We start from the raw sequence: 23,557 nt of genomic DNA, 5'->3' as shown, positions 1-23,557 counted from the left end.
TACCCCTACAAAATAGCAACAACTTTTGTTAAATTAAAATAAAATCATAAATAACACCTAGGCTAAATAATTTTCTAATTAATCAATAAACTAAATAATTTTCTAATTAATCAATAAACTAACTAACTTTTCTAAGTAAAAAATTAATTAATTCTCTAATTTAACAACTGATAAAAGATAAATCAAGTCACACCTTTACATTATTTTATTTACCTAATCTAACTGAATCAAATCAAATCTAATTACAATAATTATGAAATAAACTCAAAATAATACAAATTTCGTTAATATATATAAACGTTTTTATATATTTTATTTTCATTTTATTATCTAAGGTAATTTCGATTACTTGAAAACCTTAAATATGCTAAGTTTAATAAAACTTTTAGTGTTCTTAACTTGGACAAATTATTACATTAACTTATTAAAAATCTGAAATCAATCATTCTTGAAAATTTAATTATTTGAAAAAATAGTTACTTATTTTAAAATGTAAATTATGAAATTTGGGGTGGAAAAATGAGTGTCTATAATATTTTTTTTCATAATCTTAAAGTGTCTTGTATTTTGTTGAAGTTGTAGATATCTGAACAAATACTCTTTTCTATTATCATGAATCAATAAAACTCTCTAGTTGTCCTAGGTATATGAGTAGGGGTGTAAACGAGTATTACACAGACTCAATTTGCAATATATATATATATATATATATATATATATATATATATATATATATATATATATATATATATATACTTGAACTCGACTCGTTCACAACTCGAGCTCGAACTCGAAAAACTCAAAAAATAAATTTTATTAAAGGACATATTTTACTAAAGATCGGTTTTCTACTTTACCAAAAAAGTACAAATTTTCTTTTGCTACCATCCACTAATTTTTTAGTCACACGTTTTTTTTGCAAAAGAAATAAGAAGACTTCTTAGCTGAGTTTTTATGGTCTTCTTTTAAAATTGACTTCTTCTTTTTTTTATTAAAGATAAAAGATTGAGATCTTCTTAGTTGTTCAAAAATTAAAGCTGTCATTTAATGAAATTTTATAAACATTGGATAAACTCAAAAGAATATATATAAAGCTAACTTGACATCTCTCATTTACCATATTCCAAACCTCAAAGAACATAGAGAAATTAAGAGAATTATGGCATCATCATCATCATCATCCTCTTCACAACACTTTATACTGATCCATGGAGCTTGTCATGGAGCCTGGTGCTGGTACAAGGTCAAGCCTTTGTTGGAGGGTGCAGGACACAAGGTGACGGCCATTGACATGGCTGCGTCGGGCATTGACAATCGAAGAATTGAGGAGCTGAAAACACTCGAGGATTATAGCGAGCCGTTGATAAACTTAATGAGGTCGATTCCATCCGACCAAAAAGTAGTGTTGGTCGGTCATAGCTTGGGAGGCTTTAACATAGCTTTGGCTGCTCAAAAGTTCCCCGAGAAGGTGTCTGTTCTTGTCTTCCTTGCTGCTTTCATGCCCGACTTTATTCATAGGCCATCTTATGTCCTAGAAAAGGTAACACTAAGCCTTCTTGCAATCAAAATTTATCAAGAATTTGTTCAGAAATTATTTAAATAAACCTTGCTTTTTGATTCGCGGTGATTTTGTGAAATTGAGTTTTTTTAAAAAGAAATATTTTTGTTAATGAAAAATTTTGATTGTGGTTTGGTTAAAAGAAAAACAATCCCAACAATAATTTAAACTTTTGTAAAAAAAAAAGCTTTTTCACCTAAATTAGATGAGAATATTTAATTTGTAGTATTTAATATATAATATTTTTAATTTATAGGTAATTTAACACTTTTGACCAAATTTGTAATAAATATAGTATTTTTATAAAATAAATTATCCTAATTGAATCATGTTTTTTTATATTAAATAGGACCAATATCACTAAAAGTGATTATAATTATGATAAAAATAATCATCATAAAATACCTTACAAAAAAATCTTAAAATAGTGTGAAATAATAAAGATGGCTAAAGAAATTAAAAAATAGCATTTTCATTAAATAACCACTCACATCTTGTCACAATTATAATCATAATAATAATAATAATAATAATAATATAATAAAACAAATCAATGCTTTAAATATTTTAGTTTTTTTATTAAAAATTGAATGAATATAAAATAACATATTTAATTTATTTTATAATTTAGTACAACGAGAGAACTCCGACAGAATCATGGGAGGACACCAAGTTTGAATCCTACAGTAGTCCTAGTGAGAATCAATTGTCAATGGTCTTCGGCCCCAAGTATGAATCCTACAGTAATCCTAGTCCTAGTGAGGATTACATGTCGATGTTCTTTGGCCCCAATTTCATGTCCCACAAGCTTTATCAATTGTGCTCTCCTCAGGTAATCTTTCTAAATAATGTTTTCAAATTATGTTCGTTGATTTGTTATCTTCACTAGAATCGAAAAAAAGAAATGCTGAAAATCTATAAGAAAACGACAAGCTAACAAGATTTGTAAAAAGGAATGCTTGAAATCATTTTGGTATTAATTTAAGATTAGTCAATTTAATCATATTAGTCATGTACCCCAACCATCTCCCTATCAATTCAATAAAAATGAATTAATTAATGGGACATGGGATGCAGGATCTTGCACTAGGGACAGCCTTATTAAGGCCGAGTTCATTATTCTTGACGGATTTGAAACAAGCAAACAATTTTTCGGAAGAAAGGTTTGGATTTGTGCCGCGTGTCTATATCGCTTGTAAGGAGGATAAAGCGATACCAATTGAATACCAACGGTGGATGATCGAGAATTTTGGAGGTGTCAATGAGGTGAAGGAGATGGAAGGTGTTGATCACATGGCTATGTTGTCAAGCCCCGATGATCTATGCAAATGTTTATTTGACATAGCCGATAAGTATGCTTAAATGAATCTGCTTATTTTGAAATGAATGAAAATATTTTAATTGTGTAATTTATTTGGGATTTTGTTGGTGATGAATGTTAATTGTGCCTATCTATCAAGGTTTGTTGTTGTTTTTTTAGTAATTTAATACAAAAGTTATTATGGGGTGTTGAGATTTAGTATATATGAATCTAAAAATGTGAATCATGTGGAATAGTAGTTGCAAGCAAGCAACTATATATTTTAGTGCTAATAAAATATAGTGAATCATTGAAAAATATTTGATAATAAGGTTTTTCCATTAATCAAACTTTGGAATAGTATTGTTAATGAGTAATGATCTATGAACTCAAATATTACTGCATCATAGTCCTATGGAGATGTAATGAAATATAAAACTCATCCAGTAGTGATTATAACCAGGTCAACACTGATTTAGTATGCGATAAACTACTTAGTGTTTCAACAAGTAACAACTTGTCATTTTCGCCCAATCTGCATTCGAAAAGGAGGCAGTCATATTGTAGAACAATAACAATACTTCAATATTGAAGATGATCTCATAGTGGTTCGCTATCATATCGTAACAACAAAATCCTGAAGAAGCTGGTGTATTTAGAAGTTTTACTTTATGCATATCAGCTCTAGTCAAAATATGATCAATATATTTGAGTTGAAGAATAGTATGCCATGCTCGTGAGGCGTGTTAAAATGCAAAGATAGGTTTGTAAAATTGACATACCTGCCACAATATATATTGCGATTAGTAGTAGTAAAACATGTAGGTTCATGAGCAAAAGAAGATTTATTCCAAATAATCATACTGTGAGTAGGGCATAAGGGATCCTTATTGGAGGTGCTATGAGGAAGATCGATCAGAGTTGGGTCAACCACCTACTATACAAGCCACTCTTCTTGTAAGACTAGTAAATCTACTACAGTTGAGAAGATTGTGGGTTCTCAAAAGGAATGAATAATCATCAAATCATGGTTTCATTAGAAGCACATTTTGTGGTATGGCTGGAGATGAAAACCAACAGAAGAGGTTCAAGATCAGAAACCAAAGAAGCATTTCCAATGATATTTATGAATATTTCTCATCCAAACTCCAGCTCTTGATAGTGTTTCCAAATGGCCCGAATAATAAAATAGAAACCACAATGAATCATCTAAGACTGATGATTTCCAAATGCAAGGAAGGATAAAGACTAATAATCTTAAGATTTGAAGATCATTTTCAACATAATATGAAAGGATGAAACTATAAATGAGTAAACAACAAAACATAATCCAGAGATGCAAAAGAGTAACAAATATGGAGCCATAAAATACAACTCACAAGCACATTTTAGTTTGGTCAAGGAAAAATGTGTGAATATAATTAATAGGTCATTTAAACCCCAATACTTGACTAAATGCATCCATTTTCTAATACCCATAAAGTAGCAAAATTTCAAAACAACATATCAAAACTCAATTGGGAAAAACATTCTAATTTAACAACCTGTGATGATGGGGGTCTTCATTTTGATAACTTTTTCTTGATTTTCTTGTCCTTCAAATTAAGACTCTTCTTCTTAGCCTTCTTTGCAGCAGAATCCTTTCCCACAGATTGCTCTTCGACCACATTTGTTGCCTCATCAGACAATTTCTTAGCCTTCAAATTAGGACTCTTCTTCTTAGCCTTCTTTGCAGCAGAATCCTTTCCCACAGATTGTTCTTCGACCACATTTGTTGCCTCATCAGACAATTTCTTTATTTTTTTTCCGCCTTTCAACTTGCTTGGAGTAATCTTCACATCCTTATGTTTCCTCTTCTTCTTGCCTGATGCCTCCACCTCCATCTCTTCCACCTCTTCCTCCTCATCATCATTCTTTCTCAAATCTTCTGTAGCTTCATCTTCTTCGGTATCCATATATTGAACATCATGAATCCTACCCTTGCTCTTCTTCTTATCAGAATCCTTTTGCGCACTTAATTTCTCAATTTTATCACCCTCATTAGCAACCTCAATCACACTTCCCTCTTTGATCGAGGCCTCCTCCTCCACTCTTTTCACTCCTTCAATCTTCAGCAACATATCTGGCATAACCTGATATATGGGCAATGCCAAAGACTCAGAGAATTTCAAATGAAATGACCTCACACCCTTCCATTTCTTTGGAACAATCTCAGCCACCCCATCAATTGCAGCTTGAACATTCTCCACAATCTCTTCTTTCTCCATTGAAGACTTACCAACTTTCAAAACACAACAAGTCCCAGTCCTCATATATAATAGTGCTGAAGAGCAAACCCTTTCTATTTGTTCCTTCCAGTTCTTATGTGTTAGATCAATCGGCACTGGTATCTTCTTCTTCCTATAGAATTGCTTCCCTATCATCTTAGGAAGTAACGGAATCACTCTCCTATCTGCGAAGAACATGTCATACGAATCGCATAGCTTTCGCTTTGCTTCGAACGGCCTGTACATATAAAGCATGATAAAATGTAAATAACGAATAACTTTGAGTTCTTGACAAAAATTCAATCTTTACTAATGATAAAAAAGAAAAAAGAAAAAAGAAAGGAGGGTAACATGCCTGTAATCTGTCTTAAGCTTGGAGACCTTCAAGACCTTGCTAATAGGAATATCTTCTGCCTTGACCTTCTTCTTCGCATCTTCAGAGGTGAGCCTCGACTTGGAGCGATCACGGTCGTCAATGATGAGACAGAACTCAGAGGCGGCGGAGGAGTCGCGTAGAGAATGAGGAAGCGGGATTTTATAGGCGTTTGTTCTGTCTTTGGGAGGGATTTTCTTCATGGTAAGAACAAGGTAAATGAAGTCATCTTCTTCCAGCAACTGGGGCTTTTGAGCCCTTGATTCAGAATTCTTCCATTTAAGAAGGGATGTTACTGCTCTCTGTATTATATCAGATTTAACCCTAGATGTGGCGGCGGAAGACGGAGGTTGATGAACAAGAATCTCCTCTGCAACACCCATTGAGCAACAAGAGAGGAAGAGAGAGAGAGAGGCGGGAGAGAGTTGAAAGTAGGGCAAATGGTCTTAAGAGGAAGGACCAATATCCAAATTCTTTATTTTATATTCATTCTTCTTCTTAGGCCCAATATGAATGGATTTATGTTTCTAGGCCCAATATGAATGGGATTATTTTTATTTTAAATAAACCTTGACCTAATCAATTTTTATTTAACAATGTTTTTTTTATACAAGCATTCCAGCCGTTGGATTTAGGGTAAGGGTTTATATAATTATATTGAATTTATTTTAAAAAATAAAGTTAAGAGAATTATTATTATTTTAATGTAAAAAGTTAGATTGATTTATCAGAATTATTCTTATATAGTTATAAATTTTTAATATAATAAAAATTTATATTATTATAAAAGACTTAAATTTAAGTATATAAAAATAAATAAAAATATTGATGATATGTATATTTATTTACTTTTATTAATATTTAAATATAAATAACAAAGCTCTGACTTGAGTTTAAGTTCGAGTCAAGTTCGAACCAACTCGTTTATAATATTCAAGTCGTCTTGTCAAACTTTTTAAACATGATAATAAATATAATATACATTTTTTATTTATTTTAATATTAAAATTTAAAATAAATATTTTTTCTTACACAAATATTTTAAAACTTAATTTTATTCAAGTTTATCGAATCGAACTTGTATGTAAATAGTCTAGTCAAGCTCAAATTTATAAATTATTCAAGTATGAATTCGAGTTAATAAATCTTAACTTAAATTTTATGTATGCATCTTCTACTTTATTTTTTTTACTTTTTAAAAAAATATACATTCTTATTAGAATGTTATAACTTATAAGTGGAAATCAAAACAGACTGAAGTAGACTGAAGTTCATTGCAGATAACATTCAACAATTTTGATAAGTAAAGAAGAGATCGATCTCACCATTTTAAGCAAATCTGAAACAAGTTGTCAAAGTATTTTTATAGGCTAAGCATGCAAAGTCTCAATGTAAAATGAAGGAAGAAGAAGCGGCTACAATTGATCGATCCAATTATCAAGGAATTGGTTCCATTTAACATAACAAAGGAGAAATGGAAATTAACTTGGTCCTTTCAAGGCTGCAGTTGACCTCACTTTGAGTAGAGAACGTCGTAATGACCAGGACGATACAAGAGGGTAATGAAGGGCTCTTCGACTTTCTCTTCTTCAACTGAGGATGATGATGATGATGGTTTGCTGGTGGTGCTAGGAATGAAGTCGTGATGATTTACGCTTACACCACCATTCTCACAAGAGCTTCTATCCAGATACTCAACACGAATGGCCACACCCAACGCATCTGATAAGGCTGTAATGTGGACATGGTCACTTTCTTCACCCATTGGCTCCACAGATACCTTGCAGAACTAAACAAACACCACAATATCCAAAATGAAACAAACATTATATTTCTGTTTATTGACTGACATATACCATTTCCTTAACAAACAAACAAACCTGTTCCACAGTTCCATTCGTCATTCCAAGTATAAAGGGTTCAAAGAACTCCGAACGCTTCCTTATCTCACCAGAGGTTATGAATCTGAAGAACATCACAACTAACCAACAAAACTCTGTGAGTCTAGGCAACTTCAATCATTCAAAATTTACTCTTTTTCTTGCACCTTGTTTGATCTCGGGTTATTTTATTTTTAAAGAAATAGAGGGTATTTTAGTTGATGGTCTGAATGATGGGATAATGGGTTATTTGAGATTAAATAACCCAGATCAAACAAGGCCTTGAATACAAATGGCTCACCATGCTACTACACTCACCATAATCAGATACTGCCTGATCCCGACTCCTTTGTACAAGATCATCAGAACTGAAACCATAAATTAGTAAATACGTCAACTAAAGGAACAATCAATGTGCCCTCTAGGAAATATTAAACAATTAAGGAACACGCTAAGAATCAAAACCTGATGGAAGCTTCATTTCCTTGAAGAACAGCATCCAGTTGTTCCAAGAATAACTGAAATTATAACATCTCATTAGTCAATGAGTTTATTCGGAAGTAGTTATTGGAGTTTTAATAGCTACTTCAACTAAATTTTAAATGCAAATTTATAAGATAGTATTATATCAAATCATATAAGTGGGAGTAGTAGTATTTCAATAGGGCTATCAGAAAGAGTGGAGGGGGTGCAGAGTGATTACAAAATTGAGAAGATAAGTATCAAGAGAACTGAACAAAGGATTCCTATATCTCTGGTAAAAGCAAGCATGGTTACTTGCAACCACTATCTATAGGCCTTTCTGTTTTACAGCATGTTTGTTCAACAATGCAAATTGGTAAGATTATTATAAGCCAGAGTATATCAAGTTGAAAAAAATCAAGCTGGATGAAATGAATACATACAAAGCCTAATCTGGAAACTAGTATTTGTCACAATCTATCGCACAGGCTAATCGACAAATTTAAAATTGAAAGTGAATATTTGTGTTTGGTATAAGATAGTTTCATCCAGATTTAGTGTAACTTTTTGTTTTATTTAGTCTAAAGATTATCTGCAGATTATCGTGTGAGTTTTGGCATTATATGGATGTGATTTTTGACAAACATAACAAATTTAGGTTATTCATAATCATGATCCAGTTCATGTGATAACAAATAGGCCATAGATTACCTCAAAAAAATCTTCAAATGTGAAGTCTGAATATCCTAAACCTCGAAGAGTGTTTCTACACTCTTCAACTTTTGCTTTAACGCGGTCTACTTCAGCTCGATCTTGTGATACCAAAATATGCTCCTGTTTTCACAGTCGTACATCAATGAATTATCCATTTCCTTTTTGCAACAGTCAACAACATCAAAACCTAAAAAGATCGTAAGAAAAGGTATCAACTGTACCAAGTATGAGAACATAAAGGCCCGGAAGAAACAGTTTCCATCTCCCCTCATCCGCCTAATAGCATCAAATTTTTCACCAAGGACCTGCAGGGAAAATCTTTGAATGATACTAATACGATAAAATATGAAAGGTCATCAAAAGCACACTATAACCAATACTATTTCTTGGATATTGGGAACTAGAACACAACCATAACTACAGACCTTTATTTTCTCTACTAAAATTGGGCTCCCTGACTGATATTCAGCTGTTAGTGAAGAGAGTGGTTCCTGCATTTAACATTCAAGTGGAGATATCATTATTACCAACATAAAATTGGAAATGCGTCAAGGATGAATCATGATACATAAATAAATACAGTATTAGCATAGAATATACATTTCAAGATAAGGAACAAGAATGCATTATGATGGTTTAAGTTTTCAGAGCTGCTATTGTGCAATAAAGTGACAATTTGCCTCTTGATTCAGACATAAGGACCAAATTATGCAAGTTTTTCTCTTTCTGTGAATAAGGCATTTTTTTGATCTATAAGGTTATTTGAATAACCAAGTGGTTATTTCCAGATAACCTTGTTTGTTGAAGGTTATTGAAAAACAAATTATGTTGGATTATTTGGGTAAAAATACATTAAAGGGATATAAATATATAATGACTTACAAAAATAAGAGTGGGTACAAATTAATCTCCATTGGGCATGAACAAAATTAAACAAACTAAGATGGAAACACATGTCAATCATTCGGATTTTAGATTCAATCATTAAGCAGACAACTAATAGCTTATTGTGATAATCTTGGTTCGCAGTTTATCTTTAGATCATCCAATCACACTGGCTTGCATGAAAAGTAGTGTATTGGACATTGAGAATGAGAAAATGCTTTAAATACCTCATCTATATCCAACTTTAGCATGAACAGATTCTGGTTTGGCAACTATATATGGTTCATATAGTGAAACAAAGTGGTAACCAAATTCTAAGTGATTATTGGACAAGAAAACAAACAGAAAATAATCTTTCCAGTCTCATTTGTCAGAAATAAAAATAGAATGCAATAACAGACAACTATTTTTAAACTATATTGTCACTGCTATTTGTAGGATCATAATTTCAACAACGGGCAAGTAAACAACACCTCTTCTTCTTTTTTCACTCAATTGCTTTTGGTCAACAATGCATCATACATAAGTAGAACCAGTGACTGTCAATTACTCAATTCATAGTCACACACAAAAGTTAAATTCTACAATAATGGAAGGGGGGAGACTGTACTTGCCTTGTCACCCACAAAATGAATTTTCTCCGCTTCTACAGCACGTATTGCAGATTGCTGTTGCATAACTTCATCATCCCTGTAATTCGCCCAATCTTCAACCTCAGATGCTTGCCCAGTCTTCAACGTGAATTCAGTTCCAGTTACAGCATCATCCTGATTCTGCATCGCTCCTTGAGTAAATGTCAACTGGAGAGGAAACTTTTGTATGCACTGAAACCCATAAAACAAAGGAAGCAGATTGTTTTTCAATCAATAAAAGTGAAAAAAATATAGTTCAGCTTTATCTGCAGACTAAACTAGTTAACATACAGCTTAAAATGCTGGTTAAAATTCTAACCATATAAAGGATCATTGAAATTATAGTTCTTCCACATGGTAAGCTCATAAATGGAAAAAGGAAAATCACCAGTCACTTTCAACAAACATCTTCGTTCATAACAACTAAAAATTATCAAGCAGATGCGTGATATTGCAAAAATGTATCTAATCTGTTATGATATCTTCAAGACAGGTTAATCCAAGTTTGAAATTCTAGAATAACCTAATGAAACTAAAGTAACAGCAGCACAAGACATGATCGCATAACTATTTTCTCTAGAAGAAATCTGTAAACATCATAAATAAAGACGAGCAACAATCTGGAAGTGCTTACGAACTTTGTTGCTTAAATTGATTACTTCCTTGAATATAGATGATCGGTTAAAAGAAATATAGAGAGTAAAGCACAGATTCTCACCGGAAACAGAGAATCGGATCTTCGAGAATTCTGTAAAACAAGAGAGCGGGAGAAAGGAACAACTTCAAATCGCAAGGAAATGGTGACGAAGAAGAATTTGACTGATGATGAAGAAGAAGGAGAGATTAGTAGTGCTTGAACCTGTTTGGTTTGAAGAAAAAACTACTTTTATCTTTATGCCCTAGAACTTGTTTGATTTTGGAAATTTTTGAATTTGTTTATTAGAATAAAATTATTGAAATTTCCTAAATGTTTTTTTATTTTATATTAATAAAAACAAAAAATTAAATGGTCTATTTTTAGTTGTTGATTTATATAATAAAATTTTAAAAATAATAATAATAAATTATTATAGAATTTTGATTTTGTATCTAGATAAATTTTATTTTTATATATAATTTCATCTAAATTTATATTCATAAAATAACATAATATAAAAATATAAAAAAATCAAATGACTCATAAATACTTAATTTGTTTGGGACTTGTTTAATTTATTTTAATAAACAGGTTTTTTAATAGAAAATTAATATCTATTTAATAAAAAGAATATTGAAATAAATACTTAAAATATTATTGTTATATATATATATATATTAAATATTATAAAAATAGGGGTAATTTAGTTGATAAAATTTATTATAAAAAATACTTAAATCATTTTGTTTATCACAAAATAATATTAGAAAACTTTTTAAGATACGTTTATTTGTTAACTTTGGAATTAGTATTGAAGGGTTTAATTCTAATTATTATATTTGGTAAACACTCTAATATTAAAAATTGAAATTCAATATAGGGTAATTTTATAATTCTCAATTCTAATATTTGGAAGATTGAAATTGTAATTTCAAATTTTTTTTATATATTTTTTCAACATAATATTTTTTTTTTATTATTTAAAACACGATTAAAATTTTCCATAATAATACTTTCTATTTATATAAAAAAAAATATTATTTTATATATATCAATTTGAATAAAAAAATAACTAAAAAAACTAATTTAAGAAAAATTATCATTGTTTTCTCACCTATACTATATTCAGAAAGTGATGGACTCTCCTATATCAAAAATCAAATGAAAAACTTACCCTTAAAAGTGTTTTCAAAAGAAAATTTACAGTTTTTCATTTTCAGAAAATGTTTTCGAATGTCTAAATATTTGTTCTTCCAAACTCAAATCCAGTCAGGCTCACAAAATTGAAGTTCTTACATCTTACACTATAATAAGAATGATCTAACCTGCATTTGAACAAACCCTAGTTGAACTACAAAGGCCAATATCTCAATCTTTTCAAAAAAATCATACAAAAATACTGATAGAACTATGAAAATAGATTCTTGTTCTATCTTATAAGTAGTGTCATTACATTTTTGTTCAGTTGGATATCAAGCATGCAAAATAGAAACTTGAAGTTATCATCCCTTTCTAAAAGAGAACAGATAATACCTTATGGAAGAACATCAATAAACCAAATTAAACCCAAAACAGGATCAAATCCAAAAGGGGCTAACAAAAACTGAAGAATCTCTCTGAGGGGCGGCTCTTCCTTAGGCAGCCTGAACAGCAACTTCTGTTATGCCAACTTCCTCCTCCTCCTGCATCATCTCTTTCACAGCAGTTACGAGCCCTTTGGTCATTCCATTAAAGTGAATAGATTTTCTTTCCATCTCATCCAGCAACTTCTCCGAAGTTCTCCAATCCAAACCCTTTAAACAAAGTGACTTTATCAGCTTACTATACTCATCCCCATTTGGTTGAACCTTGCTAGCTTTCATCTCATTCAACAACTGGACCGCTTTATCAAATTCCTCCAGCTTGCAGTATCCTCTAATGAGTGAATGATAAACCACTCGACTTATCTTGGAATGTTTTGACTTGGCTGCAGCCAAAACCTTACGAGCTTCCCCCATTTCACCTCCTTTCACATAACCACTTATAATCACACCATAAGCATAGACATCTGGTTTTAAACCCCTGGTTTCCATCAACTTAACCATGTTCAACGCATCTTCCAGTTCACCAGCTTTTGAAAGAGATTCGATTATATAGTTGAAAACTGCATTTCCAGGAGGTGGGCCTGCTTCGATCATTCTAGACACCAATTCTTTAGCACCATTAATGTCATTGCTTCTACACAGCCCCCTAACTACAGAAGAAAAGGTGTTGATTGCACGTCTACGATCATCTACTGGGAGATCGTTCAATATTTCTAGAGCTAAAGGAACCGTGTCATCTTTCAGAGATAACGAGGAAATCAATAAGTGGATGGAAGGTTTTGGCAGGTGCACTTTCTTCTCCTTTGCCGATAAATAAACAAGATAAGCATCATTAGCCAGATTACCTTTGCACAAATAAGATATAATCTTTCCGGTTTTATTCTCATCTGGAAGCTTTCCCGAGTTTAACATCTTCTGAATAATAGAGGAAGCACAGCTGTGAAAAGAACGTTTACCAAGTTGTGCTTCAATGGTGTAATAGTATGTATCCTCGTTCGGAACACATCCCAAATTCTCAAAACTGTTCAACACATCCAATGCTGCCTTTCCTTTTCCCAATTTCGAGAACAAGGAGATAACCCCATTGAGAATATTGGTATTCACCGCGTTTCCTTTCTCCTTTTCTCCAATCTCTCTAACCAAATCCCACAAAGAATGAGCATCATTCTTCTTCAGATAACAGCATAGAGTCTCCATCATCAGAGGAATTGAACAAACATCCTGCTTCGACAACGACCATCTGAAGAAGCGAATCAGTTTCCCTCCTTCAATACAAGGAGTTTCCAACACTTTCAGAATAAACTCTTCATGTAAATCCAGTTCCATGTTGTTCAGACTTTCCTCTAAAGAACAATCTGCATTCTCACTACTCTGAAGCAAAGATAATAAAGTTTCAAACTTCACAGCATCTATCTCACGTATTTGATCTTCCTGAACTAAAAAAGTCATTTTTTCCATCAACTCTGCGTTATAGCTAGTTGTTTCGAGATCAATACTTTTAATATCTGGTTTCGGAGTGAATGAAGCAGTGTCTTGTTCAAGAACGTCATCAACTTCACCAGTTTCGGAAACTGGCGAATCCAGGTGCGGTTCAATGTCGAGATTACTTTGATCGAATGAAGCGGGGGAGTAAAATCTCGGATTGATAGAGAGATTAGGTAGTTTAGGATAGTATGGGATATGGGAGAGATGAGATGAGGTTTGGATAAATGAAGCGGTTTGAAATTGATGTACCTGATCATGGTATGGAGTGGATGGTATCCTTCTTTGCAGCTTCGTTCTTCCTGAATGCCTGAAACACTCTGTTCTTGATACTATTGATCTCCACATCTCTCTCGATCGATCGCAAAGCACCAGAGCCTAGACGTTTGAAGAAGAAAGGCACACTCTCCTACTGAAATGAAACCCTACGCCTTTTTTGCTAACAATTAACAAGCCCCCATGAACATTGACTTTAATGTCTACAAGATATTCAATTAGGTCCTTAAGCTTTATTTCCTATCTAATTTATCTCAATCAATCATTCAAGGAGTATAATAATGTTTGATTATTGGGTCTCGTTTGGAAATATTTTATACATTTAGGTAGCGAATTTAGGTAGCGAGTGGTACAAATTATATAAGGTATAAGTTGTATATAAATAATATAGGGTAGTAGTATAAATTATATAGGTTATTGATGTTTGGTATAAATTATAAGAAATGATATAAGTTGTATATGGTTTATAATTTTGTGTTTGGTATATAATATAAGAATGTAATATAAGTTATATAAATATTAATTTAAAATTTTAATTATTATTATTATTATTTTATATTTATTTATATTATAAATAATATTGTTTATTATTATAAATTATTGTACTATTATTTAATAATTAATATATAAAAAATTCATTATAATATAAACGATAAATTATGTTTATTTAATTTAAATATTATTAATAATTATAATAAAATAAAATAATTTTTTATAATATAAGTAAATATATAAATTAATAATTAATAAAATTGTCATTATTAAAAATATATAAATATTTTTTAATTAAAATATTGAACTATTTAAAAATATATATATTAAAAATAATTAAATATAATAATAATATTAAAACTAAATAAATATATTTAATATATTATATAATAATAAGTTATATATAATATTAATAAAGATTATAATGAGAAATTAAAAATTAAGTGATATAAGAAAGTATTGTATGTATTTAGTGAGACTAATTATAATTTTATACTAAATATGAGATATAAATTATATAGAGGTATAATTTATACCAATGATAAAATCATAACAAAATACCTATTAAAACAATATTTGTATAGTTTATACTATACCAATAATGCTATATCCTCTTATACTTCATACCAAACACATTCTATGTATATTATAATATTGTATAAGTAAAAATCTAAAAAATATAGTAATATCTACCAGTGTTGTATAAAGTATTATCATGGCATCTCATTTCAAAGGTGTTAAAAAATGAACAATAATAATACATCTTAGAATAAATTAAATTAAAGTCTTATTATAAAGTATTATAAATTAATTTATCAAGGTTTTACTGTAGGATAAATTGGGAGATAATGTATGAAAAATGAAGAATAAAGAAAGAAAATTGAAAAAAAAATTAGAAGAGAATGACTCATTAGTTATAAAAAAAACAAATTTTTATTTTTTCAGTTAATCATTATCTTTAGATTTATCTTATAAATGTTATTTCTCTTATCAAGTTTAAAAGGTATAAATTGAGATATGTCATTTTCGTATGTCAAAATAATTTATAACTTATAAACATGAAAATAAAAGAAATTCTAATTAACTCGTTAGAGTACTTTAGTGCCAATGAATTTTACTTATTTTTATTAAAAACATGACTATTAATTATCCCTAAACTAAATTAAACCTTAAATCCTAAACTAGACTATGATTAAAAAAACTATAATAATATTAAATATTTTCAGTCCAACCTATTTTATTACAATCATAATTATTTATATAAATAGTTAAATAAAAAATATAAATAATTTAATTGTGATTTGTATGAAGAAATTAGTTTGAGTTAGATAAAAATATCATTTTATACATAATAAATTGTAGATAACCAATATTTATTTTATTACTTTTTTAGTGTGGTACAAATACTTTTCAAATATCATGATTTTCTTGGTAAATATATATATATATATATATATATATTTAACTATTCATCAATTAAATTATCAATAAAAATACTTAATTATTCTTATTTTTTTTATAAAATTTAATATCAAATACATTTGATATAATTTAATAAAAGTAACCAACTTTCTTATCAAATAATATTTTTGAATTTAAATAAAAAAGCAATGTAAATAATATCTAGAGCGCGAAAATGATAAAGCTAATTTCTAATAACTTTTACAGTGACGGTTTCATTTAATTCATTTTTTAATATGTATCCCTTTCCCTCCGTCACTCCCTCGCATAATCAAATTTTCTCTTAAAATAATAATTGATAAGATATACTAATAATTAAATTATAAAGGTTTATTTAGTTCAAATATAAATTAGGAATTATTTAACAAATGTTATAAATTAATTACTATTAAAAATAAAAAAAAGGAAAGAAACTGTCGTGTATGATTGTAAGGCAGGATTGGAACTTGAAAGAAGAGGGAAGGGGTCCGAAGGATAAAACCCACTCGACGACGATCAATCATCTTTCTCTCGCTCTTTCCTTCTCCACAAACCGATCTAAACCCCCGCAGGTTATCGATCAATCTCTCTTTCTTCCGCTTTTCAATCTGTTCGTTTTCTCAATCCTCTTCACTTATTGATCTCATTTTCTTTTGCAGCTTCTCATTTCTTCACAATGCCGATCGATCAAGCTGAGTTAACTACAGAACAGGTAAATTAAGCTGTCTAATTTCTTGTTTTATCCTGTTCTGCTTTCTATGACGTATCAGTACCATTGGATCTGATTTTGCCGTAATGGAGATTTGTTTTCTCGAATTAGTTTTTTATTTTGTTTGTTTGCAATTAGGAAAGTCAAGATTAATTTATGTTAACCGGAAATTGAAACGATATCACATACTTAGATGATGTACTGGTTTATATGTGTACGCTTGGCTTTAAAATCTTGATTTTGTTTTTTCATTTAATTGATTTGAGAGAGAGAGAGATTGGGGGAACTGTCTGAAGGAACTGGAACTCAGGCCCTTCCATTTGTCTTACATCTTGATTATAGGCCGAATTGTGCACTTTTTTTCCGAATCATCGAATTAAAAGACCCTGTATGTGGAGTCGTATACAATTATAAGTGGAACAATGTCTGGCAAGGGCAGAAACTGCCTCAGGAATTCCTGATTGACTTCTAAGTGGAACAATTTGTTCTCTCAATGTTATAGCTTGTGGAGTCATATAAGATTGCATTTACTTGTAAGCAACTATAGAAGTGTTTAATGCAAAATGAAAACATTGTTATGCTTCCAAGACCTTTCGAGGATTATAGTTATTGTGGAACTGATCTTTTGTTAAGAGTTACAGATACAATTACTTTGTAAAAAATATGTTCTGCGTAATGCTTTTCATCTTCTTCATAACTGTTATAGAACAGCAATTTGGTCTTAATCAATAGTTTATTGGTGTTGCATTTTCTCTACCACTGCCTTAGAGAACACCCATAACATCTTAAAGATCCACTTGTTGTTCAAATAGGTAAATATTTTAATTTGACACACATATCTAGTTTCATTCACTTAGTGACTATAGGTAACTGTTGTTCCAGTCAGTAGAACATAGTTTATATACTTCATCACATTTTTAGCTTTTGTTTTATTCTATTGATTTTTTTTTTTATTAAGGTATGTTATCTTGAACATCAAACAATTGTTGAGTTTGTATAGCTTAATAAATTGCATAGAATAATATACCAAACAGTCATAATTCCATGTTTTGGTGGACTAACATCATCTGGTTCATTGTGTTCTTTTTGTGCACACAAGGTTCTGAAAAGGGATATCCCATGGGAGACATACATGACAATGAAGCTTATCACTGGAACTGGACTTCAGTTATTGAGGCGTTACGATAACAAACCTGAAAGTTCCAGGGCCGCACTGCTGGATGATGTAATGTTATATTATCCTACTTTTCATGCTCAGATATTAACAGTTGGCCTATTCTTATCGTCATTCTTTATACTCACTTTATGTTTGTTGTGCCACCAAGTTCCGTGTCTTCTTTCTGTTGTTTTCTGATTATCTTTATGCTGTTGCTTGTTCTATATTCTTTTGACTATTGGTGTTTGGTTGCTACAACAATTTCATCTCAACTAGGTGCAAGTTGCAACATCTGAAAACTAGGCTGTTATCAAAATGTTATTGCTAAAGAGCATTAATTCTGACATAAACATGGTAACATCAGTAAAAGTTTTTTTAAAGAAATCATGACATTGACAAGGTCGGAGATGAGAATAGTTGTATTTATGTTGTGGGTGTCCATTAATATGGCACGAAATATATCCAGTTTTGAAGCAAATACCACTAATTTGAATTTTACACTTAGTAAAGTCTATTCTAATGTAGCTTGGAAATTGTTGTTTTCCTTGATACTTTTGTTTCTCCGGATGAGACTGACTCAATTAATTTTCTACAGGATGGTCCTGCTTATGTTCGAGTATTTGTTGGCATTTTACGCGACATAACTAAAGAAGATACAATAGAATATGTTCTGGCTTTAATTGATGAAACACTTGCAGGTAACTGCCAAAAGTATACCTGCTTAGCATAGTAATAAGGAATATTTTCTTGTTATGAATAATGTTATTGATGGTACTCCATTTGCTTTTAATTGGCAGCAAATCCAAAGAGAGCCAGGTTATTTTATGACAAATCTCTTGCTAGTGAAGATATATACGAGCCTTTCTTGAGGTGAGTACAGTTCAATGTTCATTAAATCCTTCCGTTTAATTTTACTTTTTCTTATATCTGTTACTTAAAAACATCATTTCACTTCCACAGGCATTTTACATGTTCTGTATTTCCTTTACCTTCTTGCAAGATAAACTTTTATATGCTTTCCTGTCACATCAATATCATATTAACTTGTCTAATCACAAATATGTACACGACTTCTGCTTAATACTATAATACGTCCTATGCAGTTATCTTATGTTTAATAGTTACTGCTTATTGATACCAAAAATTGCACATACCTTCCTGTTTACGTTGTGCTTTGTGAGTTCTGCCAATTTTAGTGGGATTGAGAACCAATATGGCCATATCACAATTTCATGTAAAACAAAGAACTAATTTTGTTCCCTAGGAAGTGCTATCATGAATGTCCATCCATGATGGAAGCTTTTGATTTTGTCTTAGTTGCAATGAGGATCCTAGAAATGCCGAAAGCTAGGATGACAGAACTGATATTCCCTCCACTTTCAAGACATATATTTAGTGCAATTACCTCCGAAATATAATTTGTTCTAATTAGTCTGGTGGTAGGATGTTCTTTCTGATATTGGGTTTAATTTTTTATGTTTGCATGTTGATTAATGTGATTTTTATACATATGATGCCAAGTTATACAATCTCACAGACTTTTTATTACAGCACAATGTGGATAGAAAGAAGCAACGCCATTATTAGTCCTTTTTGCTGCCTGCTAAAAATCTTAATTTATGTTTATAACCTTACTTAATACGTTTTTTGTTTCCCTTGTGCTCTCATAAACTTCATATAAGTTATAAATTTTCTTTTTTAAGTCCCCAAAGTCTCTCTTGTGCTCTCATCTCCATTTCACTTATTTCATGGATATGTAACTGTCATTGCTCACATAATTTGAAAATTTGCTAACAATTACAGAGCTCTTTTACAGATTGCTTCAATATGGCAACTGGTTCATACAGGAGAAAAGCTGTAAGATACTCTCTGTGATAGTGAGGTAATTATAATCATGATTCATCTTTGCAAGATATTTTGCATCTCTAGAATAAAAAAACATGGTTTCCCAAACGTCTTGTGTGTACTCTTTCTTACATTCTATTTTCTTTTGCAAATTGCTTTTCCCACCCCCTTCCATATTCCCACCCCCGCTTAACTCCTTAATTAATTTTAAAATGACTTATTTATCCCTACCACCTTTATATATTTACACATTTCTTATTTTATTTATTTTATTTTATTATTGAGTGTTTTTATTAAATATAATTAATTAATTTTTAATATTTTTTAACTTTATTTATTTAATTAAAAATACAAAATATTATTATTTTTATATTATAATTATTTAAAATATATTAAATATTGAAATATATAATAATTTAATAAAATATAAATAATTAATATTTTATTATATTAATTATATATATATATATTAAAATACTTACAAAAATTATTTATCAAATAATAATTAATAATTAGTCTAATTATAATATTTTAATTAATAATATTATATATTAATAATTAGTCAAACATAATATTTTTAATTTTAATTAATAATATTATATATTAATAATTATTTCTAATTTTAATTAATAATATTATATATTAATAATTAGTCAAACATAATATTAATAATTATTAATATTTTTATAAATAAAATTATATAATATTAATAATTATTAATATTTTTATAAATAATAATTAATAATTAATATAATCATAATATTTTATTTAATAATATTATATATTAATAATTATTCAAATATAATATTTTTAATAATAAATCTAAATAATATTATATATTAATAATTAGTCAAACATAATATTTTTAATAATAAGTAGCCTTCACCGCCGCCCTAAAATAAATAAAATAAGAAATGTAAATATATAAAGGTGGCAGGGTTAAATAAGTCATTTTAGAGTTGATTGAGGAGTGAGGGAGGGGGTGGGAATATGGGAGGGGGTGGGAAAAGCAGCTCCCTTTCTTTTTCCTGTGAGTTATGCTCTTTTTTCTTTTGTTGATGGTTGTTGACGTTTTCAGTGCTAGGCCTAAAAGCCATGATGTCTATGTAAATGGAGAAGCATCTAAATCAAAGGGGAAATTGAAGACCATTGATGATGCTCTGAATGGGCTGGTAGAATGGCTTTGTGCACAGGTCTGAAAATCTGCAAATCTGTTTGCAATGTTTAAATCAACTACATCCATTTCAAAAAATATTTAAATCGACTCACATACTGTTTGTAGCAGTACTAGTAGTGGTAGATAAACATAAGATAGCATATTAAATTAATATATATGAGAATATTGCATTTTATTCTTAACCATATCCTTGGTACTACTTTCTGAACACAATATATCAACTTAATATAGTTTGTATCATTTTCAATCTAACAACTTTAGCCCATGTTATTATCATTCTCTTTTACCCAAAGCTTGTATGCTTATTTCTCACACTTCCATATACTTGTACTACGGAGGCTTAATTTATAGAATTTCACGTCCAGTCTCTAAATTAAGGAACTGGAAGAAGGTTCACCTTTGTTTCCTTGTGAATCTACCAACAGGAACTTGTCAACTATCTATGACTGCTCTTTTACTGCCTTTTTATTCAAGCACCTTGTGTTCTTATCTCATCAGCTTCTTCCACGGCTTGTGGGGTACAAAGTAAGGTCAAGATTAACAGAATTTCAATAGAACTGGAAGTTGTAATCTTTGTGTGCTTTTCACTCTAGTCTTTACTGTAAGACCAGGAAGAACTTCCCTTTCTGATATCTATGTCTGCTTAAACCTACTATGCTGCTTCTTGTTTTCGCACATCACTGATCTAGGGATAAAAAATTGAACTTGCTCAAATTCTACTAATTTGCAGCTGAGGAGCCCTTCCCATCCAACTCGTGGCATCTCAACATCTATTAATGCTCTGGCAACACTGCTGAAAGAACCAACAGTCAGATCTTCATTTGTTCAAGCAGATGGAGTGAAGTTACTCATTCCTCTGATCTCTCCTGCATCCACTCAACAGTCTATTCAGGTAATGTTGTCCTTTTGGGTGAAACGTGTTTACTGAGTACAGTCTTTCTTGGAATTGTTGAAATTTTATTTTTGCTTCTGTTACAATCATGTTTTTGTCTTAACTGGAAGCGTTCGTTACTTTGAAACAGCTTCTTTATGAAACATGCCTTTGCATTTGGCTCTTGTCATTTTACGAGCCTGCTGTTGAGTATTTGGCTACTTCAAGAACCATACCACGACTAATAGATGTTGTCAAGGGATCAACAAAGGAGAAGGTGAGTTACGATACAATACTTTGTTGCCAGTTGTTTGATACAGAATGGACTCTTCACCCTCCTGACAATTCTTATATCATTTTTTTAATGTTTTATCTTCTCAAATGCATTCTGTTTTCTCCTTTTTCTTTGCACATGAAATTTTTATGTGTGCCAGGTTGTGAGGGTGGTGGTTTTAACTCTTCGGAACTTACTTCCGAAAGGGACTTTCGGTGCACAGATGGTTGATCTAGGGTTGCCTCAGATTGTTCAGAATCTAAAAGCACAGGCATGGAGTGATGAGGTTAGGAACTCTATCAAGAATTTCCTTGAGGAATTACATAATCTTTTTATTAGTATGAGCAAATTAATTACATGTGCTCTTATATCTGTTGCTATGCCACAATTGAGAATTTCTGTATTTTTATATTAAAGTTCTTTGCGTGTAAATATCATGTACAGTAGGATATATTTTAGTATTGTATTATTGATTAGTTTTAGTATATGTATTACAGGACCTGTTGGAGGCTTTAAACCAACTTGAAGAAGGCCTCAAAGATAACATCAAGAAACTGAGCTCTTTCGACAAGTATAAGCAGGAAGTTCTACTTGGCCATCTAGACTGGTCACCCATGCACAAAGATCCCATATTCTGGCGTGAAAAGATTAATAATTTTGAAGAAAATGATTTCCAGGTATTATCCTATTACTTGTATGTGAAGAACGGCTTCATTTGGAATTGCTCTTTGGTGAATATGTATCTGAATACAGATCTAGAAACATAATTAAAATTTTGATTATGTCTGTCTAAATTTAGTTCCCAAAAGTTTCTAGATCTGAATCCAGATACAAAAATAAATAAAAAAGTGTTGTTCACTGTCAGTTTAAAACTAAAATGATGAGGACATGATCCTGCAGATTCTTAGGGTGTTGATTACCATTTTGGGCACTTCCAACGATCCAAGGGCCCTGTCGGTGGCTTGCTATGACCTTTCTCAGTTTATTCAGTACCATCCTGCTGGTCGGGTTATAGTAACCGACCTCAAAGCTAAGGATCAGGTTATGAAACTGATGAATCACGAGAATTCCGAGGTTACCAAAAATGCACTTCTTTGCATCCAGAGACTATTCCTTGGTGCCAAGTACGCCAGCTTCCTGCAGGCATAAATCTTAATGGGGATCGCGACTATCGATCACCAGTACCAAATGATTCGTTCAGTTTGACAATAAATCTAAGCCATCACACAATCCTTTTCTTGTGAGTTCTGCTTTGTAATGTGTATTTCTGTTTATGTAATGTTGTTTGAGGAGTTTCTCTCCTTGCATGAGATCATTTTTCGATTTCTTTCTTTCTAAAGCGAAAATTTCTTTTTGGTTATGGGATATGGATATAATTTAATTACTCAACATTATTTATTTTATGTTGTTGTGTATGCAATAAGATGAATTTGAAGATATTAGCTGTTATAAATGTTGATTTTTCAAAATTTGAATAAAAAGTTCATTTTTTCTTAAATGACTGTCACAAAGGAAAGAAACATGTTCCAAAGAGAAAAAAAAGA

At 30.7% G+C, this 23,557-nt stretch overlaps 5 protein-coding genes across 6 annotated transcripts; 2 read left to right on the top strand and 3 right to left on the bottom strand.

Moving 5' to 3' along the window:
• The first annotated feature begins 1,119 nt into the window (after positions 1-1,119).
• Positions 1,120-3,060, top strand: LOC124932204 (salicylic acid-binding protein 2-like). The gene is made up of 3 exons (XM_047472821.1): positions 1,120-1,540; positions 2,190-2,390; positions 2,636-3,060. Exons 1-3 carry the CDS (start codon positions 1,160-1,162, stop codon positions 2,918-2,920), a joined length of 867 nt encoding a protein of 288 aa, XP_047328777.1. The 5' UTR covers positions 1,120-1,159; the 3' UTR covers positions 2,921-3,060.
• Positions 3,061-4,207: 1,147 nt separating this feature from the next.
• Positions 4,208-5,935, bottom strand: LOC124931899 (putative ribosome biogenesis protein C8F11.04). 2 transcript variants are annotated; one of them, XM_047472478.1, is made up of 3 exons: positions 5,481-5,935; positions 4,556-5,363; positions 4,208-4,453 (listed from the first exon to the last, which is right to left on the bottom strand). In XM_047472478.1, exons 1-3 carry the CDS (start codon positions 5,879-5,881, stop codon positions 4,421-4,423), a joined length of 1,242 nt encoding a protein of 413 aa, XP_047328434.1. In that variant the 5' UTR covers positions 5,882-5,935; the 3' UTR covers positions 4,208-4,420. The 2 variants fall into 2 exon arrangements, with proteins under 2 accessions (XP_047328434.1, XP_047328432.1); XM_047472476.1 differs by having other exon boundaries at positions 4,208-5,363.
• An 862-nt stretch (positions 5,936-6,797) lies between these two features.
• LOC124930786 (OVARIAN TUMOR DOMAIN-containing deubiquitinating enzyme 1-like) lies at positions 6,798-10,926 on the bottom strand. The gene is made up of 9 exons (XM_047471141.1): positions 10,790-10,926; positions 10,054-10,263; positions 8,980-9,045; positions 8,776-8,859; positions 8,552-8,674; positions 7,844-7,896; positions 7,697-7,746; positions 7,379-7,479; positions 6,798-7,287 (listed from the first exon to the last, which is right to left on the bottom strand). The coding sequence occupies exons 2-9, from the start codon at positions 10,216-10,218 to the stop codon at positions 7,012-7,014; spliced, it is 918 nt and encodes a 305-aa protein (XP_047327097.1). The 5' UTR covers positions 10,219-10,263; positions 10,790-10,926; the 3' UTR covers positions 6,798-7,011.
• Positions 10,927-12,108: 1,182 nt separating this feature from the next.
• On the bottom strand, positions 12,109-14,187 carry LOC124931146 (pentatricopeptide repeat-containing protein At3g02650, mitochondrial). Its single transcript, XM_047471542.1, has one exon. It carries the CDS (start codon positions 14,119-14,121, stop codon positions 12,343-12,345), a length of 1,779 nt encoding a protein of 592 aa, XP_047327498.1. The 5' UTR covers positions 14,122-14,187; the 3' UTR covers positions 12,109-12,342.
• A 2,223-nt stretch (positions 14,188-16,410) lies between these two features.
• LOC124930783 (V-type proton ATPase subunit H) lies at positions 16,411-23,450 on the top strand. Its single transcript, XM_047471138.1, has 12 exons — positions 16,411-16,553; positions 16,641-16,693; positions 17,790-17,915; positions 18,442-18,544; positions 18,644-18,716; positions 19,663-19,728; positions 20,770-20,884; positions 21,599-21,760; positions 21,891-22,016; positions 22,174-22,299; positions 22,511-22,690; positions 22,914-23,450. The coding sequence occupies exons 2-12, from the start codon at positions 16,658-16,660 to the stop codon at positions 23,160-23,162; spliced, it is 1,362 nt and encodes a 453-aa protein (XP_047327094.1). The 5' UTR covers positions 16,411-16,553; positions 16,641-16,657; the 3' UTR covers positions 23,163-23,450.
• Positions 23,451-23,557: the final 107 nt, after the last annotated feature.

This window comes from Impatiens glandulifera, chromosome 3 (genome assembly GCF_907164915.1).
Source record: "Impatiens glandulifera chromosome 3, dImpGla2.1, whole genome shotgun sequence".
NCBI lineage: Eukaryota > Viridiplantae > Streptophyta > Magnoliopsida > Ericales > Balsaminaceae > Impatiens > Impatiens glandulifera.
This window is presented reverse-complemented; position numbering and strand designations above follow the sequence as displayed.

Excerpts from the sequence above, each read along its gene's own strand:
- LOC124932204 (XM_047472821.1), top strand. The coding sequence starts at position 1,160 with ATGGCATCATCATCATCATCATCCTCTTCACAACACTTTATACTGATC. Across the intron at positions 1,541-2,189 it reads CATCTTATGTCCTAGAAAAG|TACAACGAGAGAACTCCGAC; the intron begins GTAACACTAAGC and ends TTTATAATTTAG. Across the intron at positions 2,391-2,635 it reads ATCAATTGTGCTCTCCTCAG|GATCTTGCACTAGGGACAGC; the intron begins GTAATCTTTCTA and ends CATGGGATGCAG.
- LOC124931899 (XM_047472476.1), bottom strand. The coding sequence starts at position 5,881 with ATGGGTGTTGCAGAGGAGATTCTTGTTCATCAACCTCCGTCTTCCGCC. Across the intron at positions 5,364-5,480 it reads AAGCTTAAGACAGATTACAG|GCCGTTCGAAGCAAAGCGAA; the intron begins GCATGTTACCCT and ends TTATATGTACAG.
- LOC124930786 (XM_047471141.1), bottom strand. The coding sequence starts at position 10,218 with ATGCAGAATCAGGATGATGCTGTAACTGGAACTGAATTCACGTTGAAG. Across the intron at positions 8,860-8,979 it reads TTTTAGTAGAGAAAATAAAG|GTCCTTGGTGAAAAATTTGA; the intron begins GTCTGTAGTTAT and ends TTTTCCCTGCAG. Across the intron at positions 8,675-8,775 it reads CCTTTATGTTCTCATACTTG|GAGCATATTTTGGTATCACA; the intron begins GTACAGTTGATA and ends CTGTGAAAACAG.
- LOC124931146 (XM_047471542.1), bottom strand. The coding sequence starts at position 14,121 with ATGTGGAGATCAATAGTATCAAGAACAGAGTGTTTCAGGCATTCAGGA.
- LOC124930783 (XM_047471138.1), top strand. The coding sequence starts at position 16,658 with ATGCCGATCGATCAAGCTGAGTTAACTACAGAACAG. Across the intron at positions 16,694-17,789 it reads CTGAGTTAACTACAGAACAG|GTTCTGAAAAGGGATATCCC; the intron begins GTAAATTAAGCT and ends TGTGCACACAAG. Across the intron at positions 21,761-21,890 it reads CCACTCAACAGTCTATTCAG|CTTCTTTATGAAACATGCCT; the intron begins GTAATGTTGTCC and ends ACTTTGAAACAG.